Source organism: Castor canadensis, chromosome 11 (assembly GCF_047511655.1).
Source record: "Castor canadensis chromosome 11, mCasCan1.hap1v2, whole genome shotgun sequence".
NCBI classification, from domain to species: domain Eukaryota; kingdom Metazoa; phylum Chordata; class Mammalia; order Rodentia; family Castoridae; genus Castor; species Castor canadensis.
In genome coordinates, this window is record NC_133396.1 from 2,646,313 (window position 1) to 2,661,888 (window position 15,576).

At 47.6% G+C, this 15,576-nt stretch overlaps 1 protein-coding gene across 1 annotated transcript; it reads left to right on the top strand.

The window, feature by feature from the left end:
• The first annotated feature begins 1,244 nt into the window (after nucleotides 1-1,244).
• Eif4a3 (eukaryotic translation initiation factor 4A3) lies at nucleotides 1,245-12,675 on the top strand. Its single transcript, XM_074044955.1, has 12 exons — nucleotides 1,245-1,499; nucleotides 3,593-3,665; nucleotides 4,513-4,579; nucleotides 5,916-5,978; nucleotides 6,613-6,745; nucleotides 6,899-6,979; nucleotides 7,545-7,686; nucleotides 8,026-8,164; nucleotides 8,840-8,955; nucleotides 12,034-12,141; nucleotides 12,229-12,356; nucleotides 12,487-12,675. Exons 1-12 carry the CDS (start codon nucleotides 1,331-1,333, stop codon nucleotides 12,501-12,503), a joined length of 1,236 nt encoding a protein of 411 aa, XP_073901056.1. The 5' UTR covers nucleotides 1,245-1,330; the 3' UTR covers nucleotides 12,504-12,675.
• Nucleotides 12,676-15,576: the final 2,901 nt, after the last annotated feature.

A 15,576-nucleotide genomic window follows, 5' to 3' on the forward strand; every position in this document is an offset into this window, starting at 1 on the left:
GAGTGCACTGAATGTTTTTTTGTGGATTGGGAAGACTTGAGAACTTGTATCTACATTTTGTTTATTTTTGTCTCAGAAAGGTCAGCTTTATGGATATTCAGTATCAATATTTTAATTAATAACAGCATCCTCACTAGGCATGTGTATCAGGTCAGAAGTTTTGTTTGGACAAATTCTGCCACCAGAACGAAGGCTTCGTGCTTAAAGACGGCATTTATTTGTCCACTGAGGACATACTGCAACCCATGATTTCCTAAAATAATCTGCTTTTAACTAAATTAACCTTCGCAAATGGAGCTCTCTCAAGAATCTCAGGAAAGCGGCCTTGGATCAAGGCCTGGGGGTGTGGCCCAGTGCTGGAGCACTTGCCTAACGTGTGGGAGGCCCTGGGTTCCATCCCCAGGACAACAGCGACATGCCTCCTACAGCAAGGCCTACCTGAAAAAAGGCCTGAACTGGCCCTCGCGGAGCAAAACTTCCCAAAACCTGAAAGCAAGATTCTCGAGTGAACTGCGCATTTCGGGCGGTTGGGTGTGGGCAGGCTCTTAAGGAAGTCTAGGACGTCCCAACTGGTCCGTGCTCTCCAGGGCGATGACATCTACCCCGACTGGAGTCACCTTTTCTGCAGGACAGCACGATTAGTTCATGCACAACCTCGCAGAATCCGGGCCTTAGCCGATAGCACTTCGTGGTGAAGCAGCGGCCGGGGGTGCTGTCCAAAAGGGACAGCGCGCCACTCGCTAGACCACGCTGCGCCGCGGTAACCATGGCAACGCAGCGAAAAGGCAGCTGGGAACGGCTAAGAGCCGACTACCGGAAACACCCGCATCCGTTAACAAAGCCGCATGCGCTGAGGCCTCTGCGCTCAGAATGCGCAAGCCAGCGGGTCTCGCCCTTCAGAGACCCGCGTTCCTCAGGGGGACCCTTACTCGCTCCCCGGTTTCTTTCCAGAACCCACAGTTTAGTGCCTCGCGAGGGCAGATGAGAAACGCAACCCCAAACCCGGTCCGCACCACCCGACTCAGAGCGCCGCACAGGCCCCTTATATAGGGATGTGTGGAGCCCCGCCCCTCGCGGGATCCCGCGGAGCTTCAGAGAGCGCGAGAACAGGAGTACCGTTCCTCTCCCCACAGCAAGCGCGCATTCTCTTTACGTGAGGAGGAGCGCCCCGCCCCTCCTGAGACACAGCCAGACGCACACTCATACGCACACACGCTCGCTCGCGCTGGCGTGCGCGCTGGCGTCACTTCCGCTCGGTAGCCGCGGCCGTGCCGGGCTTGTTTCCGCTTCCAGCTGAAGCGCGCGCTCTGCTCTCAGCCGAGTAGGGATCATGGCGGCCACGGCCACGATGGCTAACTCGGGCTCGGCGCGGAAGCGGCTGCTGAAAGAGGAGGACATGACTAAAGTGGAGTTCGAGACTAGCGAGGAGGTCGACGTGACGCCCACGTTCGACACCATGGGCCTGCGGGAGGACCTGCTGCGCGGCATCTACGCCTACGGTCGGGGTCGCGGGCTGGGAGCCGGGGATGCGAACCGGGGGTTGCGGACTGGGGTTCTCGATCGGAGGGCGCAGGCGGAGACCCAGCCGGGCGACTGGTGACTTCCAGTCTGGCGTTGGGGTCAGGGGCCGGAACTCCGGGAGCCGATGACGTGCGACCCCCCGCCCTGGCATTTTGTCGCCACGCCTGGCCTGTGTCGAGTTTTTCGGTGTGCGTTGCTCGGAGGCAGAGCACCGAGCTGGGTCCAGCAGGGATGCAGAGTCTTCCGGGAACTTTTGCAGCTAATTGTTCAGCACATAAACTTGTTTTGTACTTACGAGTGCCCGAGGCACTAGGGGAGGGGAGAGGGTAGCGGTAAACTAGGAAGGCTGGGACTGTCAGGGAGCTCAGTACTTATTTGGGAGGCGGACGTATGAAACCAAGGCTGCTTAGGTTGTTAGAGTTGCTATGGGAAACATGAAACCGGGTGATGGGGTGGAGTGGGATTGGGGAGGAGAGAGCTAAAATGGGACAGGTTTGTGGCGGAGGGGCGGGGGTCCCAGAAGGGATGATGTTGAGCTGAGAGCAAGAGGATGAAACAGCTGGTGCTCAGTCAGGCCTTGCCGTCCTTAGCCTTTGCATTCCAGGAGCGGAAGTCCCCTGTCGTAGGAATCCAGGAATCAGTTTGGAGAGGTCGTGGTCAAGAATTTGGAATTCATTGCTAAGTGAAGTGGGAAACCACTGGAGGGTTTTAAGCAAAAGTGGCATGATCAGCTTTGCAGTTTCGGGGTTTGTTTTGACCCTGGATCTGGGATGAGGTGAGGCAGAGAGGAGGCAGGGAGGCTTGGACCTGGTGGAGGAGAGATGTTTCCTGGAGATGGAGAACTGTCAAACTTACAGGGTTGGCTGTTGGCTGAGGAAGGAGGACTAGAGCAGGATTCTGCAGTGTTTTGAGTGACCTGGTGGGCAGTGCTGGCAAACATCGCTTAGGTGGCAGTTTTGAGGGAGGCGAAATAGGGACCATTTTCTTGATCTGTCTGAGAGGCCTTGAGACCCCCATCCAAGGATTAACCAGGTCTGACCCACTTTAGTTTCCGAGATCAGCCGAGATTGGGTGCATTCAAGGTGGTACTGGTGAGACCTGTAAGCCTTCCAGTTGGGCAGTTGTCTAAAGTTGGGACCCCAGGGCAGATGGGGCATCAAGGCAGGTGGCCTTTGATCAGGGTGTCCTTTATTCAGCAGTTCTCAGTGTTGGAACAGGTTAGACAGTGAAGAGAAGTTGCTGATGGATGAGAGGTAAAAAGAAGGCCTCACAGCCAGTCTCTGCCTGCCTTCTTGGCACTCGGGGGCCCCCCTGCCCTGGAACAGCATTTTCCCGTCCACATCCCTGTCCTCATAAGGGGTTTCAATCCTGTTATATTTGCTTTAGTGTTGAGATGGGAAATTTGCTACATTTAAAAGACTACCAGAATAATTGAGTTACAGCTTTTGTAAAGTTTTATTTGCTTACTTGGAAGGTAACTCCAAGCCCTTCAAAATAGCTTCATCCCTAAGGTAATTGCAGGGAAGGTAATGCTGTAGTTAATGTGGCTGCATCAGGAGAGCAGTGCAGGTTGAATAAATACCCTGTGTGGGGTGTGTGTATGGACACCCTGCAGCCCAGTGCTGCCTGCTAGCAAAGGGCACTGGCTAGCTAGTGTCCTTTTCACTTTCCACTTGTTAGTTTAAAAAAAAAAGGTGATGGGGTGGTTTGTAATGTAGTCCACGGATACAGCGATAACTAGAGTAAAGGGTGGCGAGGCCCTCTTCATCACCCCACTCTCAGCATGTTGGTGCCTGTGCTTCCAGACAATGCATATACAAAGGGTTTTTTGTCTTGTTTAACAAAACCAAGGTCTCTGTATTCTGAATTTGATGCTGCTTTTACAGAGCTGTCTTTACATATGTACTCTGCCAACCAGTATAAAAATCCACAGTGATGGCATCGGGTTAAACCAGGGCTGTGGTTGGCAGGGGTTGAAAAGCAAGTGATTCATGCCTCTGAGGAGCTTACGCGGCATGGTTTTACCACTGTTGTAGTGGTGAGAGCTAAGTTTTGCTATTTTTATTTGCAGGTTTTGAAAAACCATCAGCTATCCAACAGCGAGCTATCAAGCAGATAATTAAAGGGAGAGATGTCATTGCACAGTAAGTCGGGTGTGGGGACAGCGGGCTCCAGTCAGTGATAGGCAGTGTGGAGAAGTGTTTGGAGAAGGTGAGCAGTGCACATTGTCTGTCTGCATTTAGGACCAGCCCTCTCCTTTTCTTTAGCCCCAGGGCTTTACTCTTTTTATTTTTGTGTTCTCGACTAGAGAAAGTTTTTGGTTTTTAGCCAGCTTTGCTCAGCTGTCAGTCAGCATGTTGGTTTGTATGTAATACTCTTTTATTTTAATAGTAGTATTATTCATTCCCCCCTCCAGACTGGGGACATAACCCAGGCCTCCTGCATACTAGGCAGGCCCTCCACCACTGACTTACACTTTTGGTCCTTATTTGCTTTGTTTTGAAAAAGACTCACCTATTTGAAAAAGTTTTGAGAGGACTGTGCTGTGGCCCAAGTGGTGGACATTTGTGTAGCAAGGGCGAGGCCCTGAGTTCAATTCTCAGTGCCATGCAGAAAAAAAAAAGGTTTTTGGAGGCCAGTTTCAGCCTAAAATTTTAGAAAACAGTTGTATTTATGTAAAGAAGAGTCCCCCTTTCCTGCCACCTATAAAACACTTGTTACAGATTCTTTGGCCCTGATGCAGACGCCATATCCACTGTCACCTGTGGATATGTCCGTCTCATCTGTGGAGACGGACAGCTGTGACTTTACTTGAGTCTATACCCTCGCAGTTGGAGTTGGAGGTGGTACTGGGGATGGAGGGGCATTTTCTGGAAGAAGCTGCGCAGGTCTTCTGGAGCTAGACCTTTGGAGAACCAGGTGGAGGGGCCGTGGGGTTGGGATAGTGGCGTGGGCCCTCTCTCCAGTCCTCCTGTCTGCTCTCTTAAACAGGTCTCAGTCTGGCACAGGCAAGACAGCCACCTTCAGTATCTCGGTCCTCCAGTGTTTGGACATTCAGGTGAGTTGCTGCTCTCAAAGCAAACGCTCTAAATCTGCATTGCTTTTCTTCTACAATGCAGTGTTCAATGATCATAATTTAAATTTCGAGCTTGTTCCACTCAGCATCTTAAAAGGAAATCTTAATTACACACAAATATCCTGGCATAGAATCCTCTCTTTTTAAACTTGGAGGGTTTTGATGTTGTACTGGAATTGAACCCAGCCCTTGGGCATGCTAGGCATGCATTCTACCGCTGAGCTGCACCTTCAGACCTTCTGTTAGGGTGTTTTTTTTTTTTTTTCTTTTGAGACTAGGTCTCACTAGGTAGCCCAGGCTGACTTTGAACTTGCAGTCTTCTGCCTCTTGTCTCCAAAGTGTTGGGATTACAGGTGTGTGCTACCCTGCATAGGAGGGTTTTTTAAACTAGAGGAAGTTCTCTGTACATAAGCATCCTGACTTATATGTCATGTTATTGCTAGATTTACAATTTAAGTAACATTAAAATTTGCTTCTGTTGGAAATCAAAGGTATAATTAATAATATGGTGATATTTACAGTAGAGCTGAGTGTGAGTTACTATAAGCCACATTAAAACTGCTGAGACTGGAGATCATGTTAAGCCAAATAAACCAGACTTAGATAAATATTGCATGTTTTTTCATATGTGAAATCTAGATTTTAAAAAAGAAGATATAACTTGGCACCAGTGGTTCATGTCTATAATCCCAGTTACTTGAGAAATTGAGATCAGGAGGATCGGAAGTTCAAGACCAGTTTGGACAAATAGTTCAAGAGATTTCAGCCGGGCCCCAGTGGCTCACGTCTGTAATCCCAGCTACTCAGGAGGCAGAGATCAGGAGGATCGCGGTTTGAAGCCAACCCGAGCAAATAGTTTGTGAGACACTATCTCGAAAAAAATCCATCACACACAAAAAAATGGCTGGTGGAGTGGCTCACGGTGTAGGCCCTGAGTTCAAACCCCAGTACTGCAAAATAAAGCAAAAAAACATAGTTCAGGAGATTGCAGACAACCAGAGCAGAACTTGAGGTGTGGCTCAAATGGTAGAGCACCTGATTTGGAAGTGCAAAGCCCTGAGTTCAAACCCCAGTCCTCCAAAAAAAAAAAAAGACCTGGAAGTAGCAGAAAGACTATTTGGGAAGAGGAAGGGGATCAGAGGGAGGGAGACGAGGGTAATGGGGTGAATATAACAAAGTGTGTTATATGCATGTGCGGAAATGCCACGGTGAACCATTATTTTGTACAATTAACGTACGGTACTTTTAAAAGATTTTAAAAAACACTTGGGGTTCTCTCTCTCTCTCTCTCTCTTTTTTTTTTCTAATTATTCACTAGGTTCGAGAAACCCAAGCTTTGATCTTGGCTCCAACAAGAGAGTTAGCTGTACAGATTCAAAAGGTGAGATAATTAAAGATGGTGGGATGGTGGTATATTCACAAGTGCTGCTTGTATGGTTTAGTTGTAAAACTGACTCGCATAAATAATGCTGTCTTTCTGGTCCTTCAAGATATTTTTCCTGATTCCTAGCTTTTTTGTTTGTTTTTTTGTGGTGCTGGGGATTGAACACAGCTTTGTGCATTTTTGACAGCTGGTCTCTTAACAGTTGCCATAAATCCTTATGTGACTTGCTGGTTTGCATTAAGTTGTTTTTACTGTAGTCTTCAATATATATATTTTTGTAGTCTTAGAGATGTAACTTTCTCAATCAAAAAGTCCATTTTAATTAAATATTTTATACTCATGATTTGGAAGGACACTTAGTAGGAAGTTAATACTGACATAGGGTGGATAGGATTAGGATTGTATTTATCTTCTGATTGTTCTTTAATTCATATGCTTTGCTTTTATAATAAATTCTCAATTGACTTCATTTGGCAGAGGAAAGTAGAAGAGAATTTGTGGTTTATGGTGTGAATAGTGGCCTAAAATAATTATGGTGGACCTTTCAAGTTGGAATGAAATGACCTTCACTTTTGGACAGATGATGTGTATGTCTGGTAGCTCCCTGACATGAGCCTGTGTTTTGGTCCAGGGCCTGCTCGCTCTGGGGGACTACATGAATGTGCAGTGCCATGCCTGCATCGGGGGCACCAACGTCGGGGAGGACATAAGGAAGCTGGACTATGGGCAGCACGTTGTCGCAGGCACGCCAGGGCGCGTCTTTGGTAAGCCTTTCCATCAGTGAGAATTGTGCTGTGGGTAGTCTGTGGGCAGTTGCCAGTCTGGGGTGGTCTCCGAAAGACTGCGAGGACCAGTTGGAATGGCTGGCTCTTTCCTTACAGCCTCATGTGTGATAACCTCAAATTCTGCTTTTGTAGACATGATTCGACGCAGAAGTTTAAGGACACGGGCTATCAAGATGTTGGTTTTGGATGAGGCTGACGAAATGTTGAATAAAGGTATAAGCATAGACCTTTTCTCCTGACAGGGGTCTTAGCTCTTCAGACTTCATGGCATACAATTGAAATGCGTACATAACGAAAGCATTCTGAATATTTGTAGTGTTTTCTTTGTGGAGAAGCAGTTGTGTCTCAGGCAGTTATGAACATAAAATCCTTACTTTATTTTGTTGTGGGAGGGCTTTATAAGACTAATCCCAAGCAAAGTGACAATGTTTCAGCCAACACTGCTCACACATTGCGCACTGTTGTGGGTCAGCACAGGTGACTGATGCCTGAGTTTCGGTATAGCTCATGGAAATGCTTGTACTGACTGTAGGAGAAGGGAATATTGATGTGAATGTCAATGAATTTGTCCTAAAACCACAGGTCTCTCTTTTTTGGAAGAAATTAGGAAGAAAAACTAAATTGTTGTTGCAAAAAACATCTGTGTGAAGTAGAAGTTGGTTTTAGTAACTTTAGTAGAGAACACATTCCAGAAGGCGGAGGTGATGGGGTGTAAGAGTCTAGACCTCCCTTTCTACTAGAGACAGCCTTACAGCCACTGCCCATCTTCTTCTCCCAGGTTTCAAAGAGCAGATTTACGACGTGTACAGGTACCTGCCTCCAGCCACACAGGTAGTCCTCATCAGTGCCACGCTGCCTCATGAGATCCTGGAGATGACCAACAAGTTCATGACAGACCCCATCCGCATCCTGGTGAAGCGGTAGGAATGTGTGCCCACTCAGTTTCCTTTTGTGAAAGACTAGCGTTGACAGTACCCATTCTCCTTTGACCCATAGTTCCAAATTACACAAGTTTGTTAGCAGTGTGTTTTCTGGAACCCCATTCAAGGTTGTACAACTATTCAGGAAAGCCCAACATGTACAAGTGACGGGGTAGGATGATGTGGCTGACTGGAGTGATGGGGCAGGGCTTTGGGGACCAGACTTTTGGGATGTCCATCTCAGACCATGTCCATTGGCATCTCTCAGAGCCTGTCCCGTGGCCCATCTCCATGCTCTGTTTGGAAGAGTGATATGTGACATTTTGCCTTGTCCCCTAGTGATGAATTGACCCTGGAAGGCATCAAGCAGTTTTTTGTGGCAGTGGAACGAGAGGAGTGGAAATTTGATACCCTGTGTGACCTCTATGACACGCTGACCATCACTCAGGCAGTCATCTTCTGCAACACCAAAAGGAAGGTGCGCAGCCCCACCCTGCTGTTGTCTTTGGGTCTTCAGGACTGGGGCCTAGCTTCTCTGTAGATGGCAGGCAGGCGGTGTGTATGCTGGACTTGGGGCATGGTCCCTGTGCAAAAGCTGCCATAGACTGCTCATGTGTGAACAGACCTGTGAAGTTGCAGGCCTGTGTTCACAGGGGCGGCTAAGCTGGAGGATTGCTTGAGCCTAGGTGTTTGAGACCAGTCTTGGCAACACAGAAACCCCATCTTAAAAAAATAAAAATACAGTAAATAGATATATGAAAATAGATACGCTAGTCTTACCCGTAGGATTCAGATGTTATTGGGTTAAGGCAGACACAGGCCCAGGTGGGGCTAACATGCGGGCAGAGCTAAGAACTGTTGGCCTCCTTTTAGAAGACTGAAAAGGAGTGGGAGTTTGTTTAAATTTCAAGAGAGGTGGACAAGGGTCTGTGTTTGCTCTCCTCCCCCCATCAGTATATGGAACGAATGGATTAAGAGAATTTCACAGGGAAGCCCCAGCGTGTAGGGCAGCAGTGCATTTTCTGCACATCTGTGAGAACAGTTGTGTTAGATATTCACGTTGCCTCTGCAGGTGTGGAAGGGAAACCCTGAGTGCACACCTCTGGCGTGGTTGATGAGCTCCCAAGTAGCATCTGTTTGGTTTGATTTGTAGGTTGACTGGCTGACAGAGAAAATGCGAGAAGCCAATTTCACCGTGTCCTCAATGCATGGAGACATGCCCCAGAAGGAGCGTGAGTCCATCATGAAGGAGTTCCGGTCTGGTGCCAGGTGGGTGGTGGCTGGTGGTGACTGTATCTGGTGGCCATGCTGGCTGGGGTGCCTGGGTGGTCCTGGGTGCTGCTTGTTCTGTTGAGTTCTTCACCCTCCCGGTGGCCTCCTGTCCCATATGCTGGGAGGTGACACTGTACTCGCGTGCTGGGCTATGTTGAGGGATAACTGGCCTTAACGAGTGGGAAGTGTGTTGCTTTGGTTCTGCAGTGGTTAGAGAACACGCCTGTGTGTTTCATTCAGATTTGCCGTGTGTTGGCCCTGTGTCCTGCACGTCCTTGAATGGGCTGTGCTTCCCTGGGCTCTGTCTGTCACTGAATGCAAAGAACCTGGGGTGAGGCCTCCCTGGCTTCCTGCTCTCTGTCTCCAGGGCTGTGCACCGTTATAGCTTGTCTCTGGGGACTGTAACCTGCAGTGTGGGTACCTACAGAGCGGCTTTCTGTCCTGACGCCTGCACACCTGACAGCCACGCTGTGCTTGTCCGAATCGCTTTGGCATTTCCCATCACGCTTGTTCATCTTCTTACAGCCATTGTGTGTCCTTGGTTTCATGTTTTTTGGGAATATCATGTCATCAGTAATCACAGTAATCCCTATCTTCGGATAGAGCCTCTCCCCTAGTCACTGTTACTGCACGTTCTCATCTGTCTGCTGCTCTGACTTGACCATGAGAACGCCTTATTTCTCATCTCGCCTCTGCTGCTTTTCTCAATTTGGATTTTTAAGCTGCCTTTCCCTCCTCTTTGAAGATGTTTCTTTCTTTCTTATTGAGTAGCTACCCTGGGAATTGCACTGTGTCTGTGTTTCAGTGGGCGCCATCAGTTGACACTTGGACTGTCTCAGAAAACAGGAGGACCCCTAAGTTCTAGCTCTGCTTACCCCAAACCTAGGACAGTCATCAGGACTGTCCATTTTGCAGTGCTGGGGATTATTAGATTGACATTTTGCTTTATACAACAAAGTCTTATTCGAGTTAGGCATTTGTTACTCTTCTCCTTCTTTGAACTTCCATCTGAGCTGCGTTCACATTAGGTTGGGGCTGCTGATCTGCCTTTGGTCTGTCTAGAAGTGTCTCCGCTGGGGATGGTCTCCTTGCATGTTTTGGAGTTGCTGACTGCTGAGGTGAAATTCTAGCTTGGCGGGAAGTTTCCTCTACCTTCCTTGAGGCCGTCCTGGGTCTTGCCCACTTGTCCTGAAGGCTAGCAGCCGCCAGTCCCCTGGTGCTGTGAAGAGTCTGTTTCAGGGCTGCTCCCTGGCTTGGGTTTTCGCCCATGCTTTGTTTCAGCAGTTTTTACCTTGCTTTGTCTACATGTGTCCTCTGCTTCTTGTTGGCGTTTGTAGGACTTATGGACACTGTTGGCCTTTCCGCTTCAAATAGTGCGTTGGGCTGTTCTCTCCTCCCGTAGGCTCAGCTGGGTGTGACTCGAGGGCAGCTGCCCTCTTCCGTTCTGTTGTCCAAACACTTCACCTCCAGGCCAGCACTGTCCAGCAGAAATAGAGGTCCAGCTATGTGTAGTTTTAAATTTTCCAGAAACCATTATGAAATGTAAAAAAGGAAACAAGTGAGGTTTATTCTTAATGATGTATGAAGCCAGTATATCGCTTCTTCAACATGTAGTTAGTATGGAAAATATTAATGAATTGTTTTGAATTTTTTATGCCCAGTCTTCAAAATCAGGTGTGTATGTTACACCTGCAGCACATTTCAGTTCAGGCCAGCCACATGTCAGACTGTCAGGCGCTCAGTGGGCACGTGTGGTTCTGACCTCTGGTGACAGTATGGTTGTAGGGTGTAACAGATGCTGTAGCAAGGAGGGTCGTGTGGGTTGAATCTCACATTTGAAGCAGCCACTGGGCCAAAGTCAGTGAGGCTACTGTTCATATTTGAATCTCCACCTCTTTCCCCAGTACTGAGGCGTGAACATAGGCTTCACATTTGACCACGCCTCCAGCCCTTCTTGTGTTCTGGTTACTTTGGAGTTAGGGTCTCACTTTTTGCCAAGGTCAGCCTGGATCCTATTGTTTTTTTTTTTTTAACTCTGTAGGTATTTATTCTACTTCAAGTAACAAAACCTATGAAGTCCTGTGTTTTAATGTACAGTGATATAACACTCTGCGATACAAAATACAATTTACAGAAATTTCTATCAAGTACACCTAAAGAAACACACTTGATTTTTACACTTGGGTATTTAAATTAGAAAAATCTGCTTTATATGTAAAAAAATCTTCACATCATATTAGATGTGAAACTCTGACTTACTTCGACGTAGTTCAACCTACTGACACTTGGTTTGTGATACCAAACATCCCAAATTGCTAAGTTCTCCATGTTCTCTCAACTTAAAAATTTGTGCTATAAAGTGAAAAATCTGTAGTGATGTACAATGGAATAAAAGACTCCAAAGAACAAATGAAATTCTCTAATTTTATATCTGCAAAAGTAAGTTTATGAAAATGTAAAAAGAATTATCAAAGTGTATTTATACAGGCAAATAAGTTAGCCAGCCTTCTCTATCTCACAATTCGGAAGTTCCTGGAAAATTGTGACCAGCAGCAGAACGCTGCATGTCAGTGAGAAGTCTTCTGTTTCACTTGTCCTCCTCAGACTTTGTACAAATATTGCTCCAATCCAGTGATTGTTCTAAGCTTCCTGCCATAGCTGGATGACAAGTGTATATGCCACACAGTTTTTTCCAGACTGGCCTGGAACCATGACCCTCATGATCTCAGCCTTCCCAGTGGCTGGGATTAGAGATGTGAGCCAGTGGCACCCAGCTGTAATTGAGTTTTTCCTAGACAAAAGTATTTTTCTCAATTATTGGTATGCGACTGGCTTTAAACAATTTAAATTGATATTCTAACTTTATTTATCTATTTTTTTAAAATCACATAGTCCACATGGCCTAAATAACTAGCTAGACCAAGTGGCCATCTGCAAGGGCTTCCAGGTGGCATTCCTGACACTGCAGTGGCAGAGGGACTACAGTGATGTGATGCTTTGGGCTTGGAGCCAGGCGTGCCCACATCAGTAATGGGGGCAGCTCCAGTCTCACCTTCACGCCCCTTCTCTCTGCAGCCGAGTGCTCATTTCCACAGATGTCTGGGCCCGGGGGCTGGATGTCCCTCAGGTGTCCCTCATCATCAACTACGACCTGCCGAACAACAGAGAGCTGTACATACACAGGTGGGCCAGCCTTCTTATCGTTATGTGTAATGCTTTTGCTAAAGTCTGTTCTGTGTTTACTAAGGTGATTCTGTTTTATTCCTGAAGAATCGGGAGGTCAGGTCGGTATGGCCGCAAGGGTGTGGCCATTAACTTTGTAAAAAATGACGACATCCGCATCCTCAGAGACATCGAGCAGTACTACTCTACTCAGATCGATGAGATGCCCATGAATGGTAAGAGCCAGCTCACACTGGCGTGGGTGCTATAGCTGGGAGATCCCGGAGCCTGGGGTTGACCGTGCCTCGCCAGGTGTGCAGCGTCAGGTCTGAGGTTCCTTTCCTCATGTGTGCTCTTCACTTGCAGTTGCTGATCTGATCTGATCTGAAGACTGTGCTCCCTGCTTTGTACTCCATGTGGAAGTATTTGGAGGCAGTGTCTCTTCTCAGCACCCCCAGGAAAAGCCCTGGGTTCTGCCATGTTTTCTTACCCATATGTAAATAATAATGCATTTCTCTAAGTCTTTTTCATTAAACGTTAAAGTTTTCCCATGAACATGCATTTGTGTTTCTTACTGTGCTGCCAGCTGTTCTAGTGACCCTTGGGCAGGCCACTTCACTCAATCATAAACAACACCTTGAAATGTTTGAAATACAGGAGCTAGAATTGCAGAATCCATAGTGGAAAACAGGAAGTCATAGTGAATTCTTTGGCAAAGATTTTTTTTTAAATTATCTAAAAAGTAATTACAAAGATTAATTATCAAGATGAAACATTTTACTTTTTTTTTTTTTTTTTAAACCAAAAACGTCTTTATTTTTTAGTCTTCAAAAACAAGTTTGCTGGGCACCAGTGGCTCACATCTGTAATCCTAGCTACTCAGGAGGCAGAGATCAGGAGGATCGTGGTTCAGTGCCAGCCCAGACAAATAGTTCTTGAGACCCTATCTTGAAAAACCCTTCACAAAAAAAGGACTGGTGGAGTGGTGCAAGGTGAAGGCCCTGAGTTCAAGCCCCAGTACTGCAAAAAACCCAAACAAACCAAGCTCTTCATTTTCCAAGGTAACAAGGTAATGATTAACTTAGAAAAACAGGCACACATTACATCTTCAGAGCATTTCCCCTCCATGGGACACTTGCTTTATAGAGTCTAAACGTTAAAAGCTAAGCAAGGTCTGGGGTTGTGGTTCAGTGGTTTAAGTGTTTACCTAGCATGCATGAGGCCCTGGGTTCGATCCCCAGTACCACCAAAAAAAAAAAAAAGACAAAAGTGAAGTTCCATTTGCTTGCAATTACAAGACAAAACAGAACCTAGCATAAGTCAAGGAAATCCATGCACACTTCAGAACCAGCATTGTTACATTACTTCTCTTTAGCAAAATCTGATGTAATTTAGTAATCCTTCCTTCTGGTGTGATTGCAAACTCAGTGACATCTTCCAAAGTCATCAAATCCTGGAAGTGCACCACTCAACATCACGGTGGGAATTCCTAATCAGACTCATTTATCCACAGGTGCAGCAGTCGTTGGGCTGGGTTGGTGGTAGAATCTGCCGCCATGGCTACGCTGAGAGTAGTGGAGCCGGCCAGGAGAAAACAGGTGGAAGGCATGTGTGTAACGAGGGCTTTGGAGCCGGGATTTTCAAAGAACCCTTTTATGGTAGGTAGAATAGCGGTGCTCAGGGATTCCCTTGTCCTTACACCTGCACCTGTGATCGTCCCACTACCTGGTCAAAAGACCATGCAGGGGTGGTTCAGCTAAGATCTGGGGATGGAAGAATGAAATGTCCAGGACCACAATATCCAAAAAACCCCCAGCTAATCCTTAATCTATGTTAAAGGGGGATAGACAAACCATGGTTGGTCCCTACAATGGGAAACTGCTGAGCAATGAAGGACAAAGTGTTGATAGACCTACATGGATGAGTCTCCAGAAATCATGTTGAGTGCTATTAGATTTTAAAAAGTTCTGTTTATATGACGTCTACAAACTAATCTGTAGGGACACAAAATAGCCATGGATGCCTGGAGACAGGGAAGACTAAGGGCCAGGCCCTTGGGAGTGGTGGTGTGTGCATTACCCTGACTGGAACGCTGGCTGCAGACCCTGGCCTGGGGGAAACTGATAAGGTGCACCTCTTAACTGCACCCGTGGCAGCCAGATGACAGTTTCTTTAGGAAAGACTGATGCTTACTTGGGAACAGCAGAACTCAGAATGGGACGGGTTGAGGCAAGGGGAGTTTCTAAAGGCAAAATTGAGGATTCCATAAGCTCCATGAAGCAGTCCTTGACCACAGTGATTGTAACAGGGATGACACCAGGATGAGCAGATGTTGCTGGGCAGGTGTCCTGGGGTCATTCAGTAGAGTGCTCATCTAGCATGCAAGGCCCGGGGTTTCAGCCCCAGCACTGGAGGGTGGGGGAGGCTTTTGTGTCAGACCTAAGTGGCCTTTGGCAAGGTCTTGGCTCTGGCAGCCCTTTTGTGACTACCAACCAGTCATGTATAAAAATCCTTCCTTCATAGCCTCCTGTTTAGGTTAGCACAAGTGACTCCATCTTGATCCAGATGACTCAGAGGTATTTACAGCTCTGTTATGTGGGTGACATAAAGGTGACAGTACACTTAGCAACCAGGAAATGCGTAGACCAGGGCAAGGGCCCACACACCCTGGGAAGGAGAATGCTGGGCCCTGTGGGAGTTCAGACTGCACATTGCTCCCACTCGGATCCCCTGTCCTCCCTGTGAACCCCTCTACTGCTTGCATTCAGTTTCTGATGTCGTGATACGCAGTGTTCAGGGGCCTAAGGGACAACTGCAGGTGACCGCTACAAAGGTTGGGCTTGTCTAGCACCGAGCACATTTACCATTTGTCACACAGCGGGACAACCCACAGGTCCAGCTTGGCTCCTCTTACCCACCTGGGTCCCAGCAGTCTGGCCTTTTGCAAGCTCCTCTCTGGGCCCTCGCTGGGGTCAGGAAGAGTCAGTAAGGCGCACAGGCTCCACAGTGGCCACTAAAGGGCTCTGTCATTGACTTGTACCAAGCATGACAGTTGAGACACCCTTAGGTAAAGTGGGTGGGGGTGTCTTCAGAACGTAGAACTTACCTGTCCCTGACTGACTTGTCAAGACTGGGCTGGTTACTGTCCCAGCACCAAGCTTCCAGGACAGAAAAGGGGCATTGACGTTAATTTGTACCAACACAAACAAGAGGGAAACCATGTCTCTGCCCCCGGGACTGGCTACACAGTCTGCAGGACTCAGCGCAGAAGGGGAACACTGTGGCCCCTTTGTAAGAAGTCAGGATGGCCCAGTTCAGGCCTCTGGGGGGCCTGCGAGGGTGGGTGCCCACCAGGCCACCCCACCACACGCATCTCTGCTCTTGGGTTATGCATCCTGGCGGGAGCATCTCACTCTGAGCCCCCAACCTGGCTTCAGAGGCAGCTGAATGGGGAGG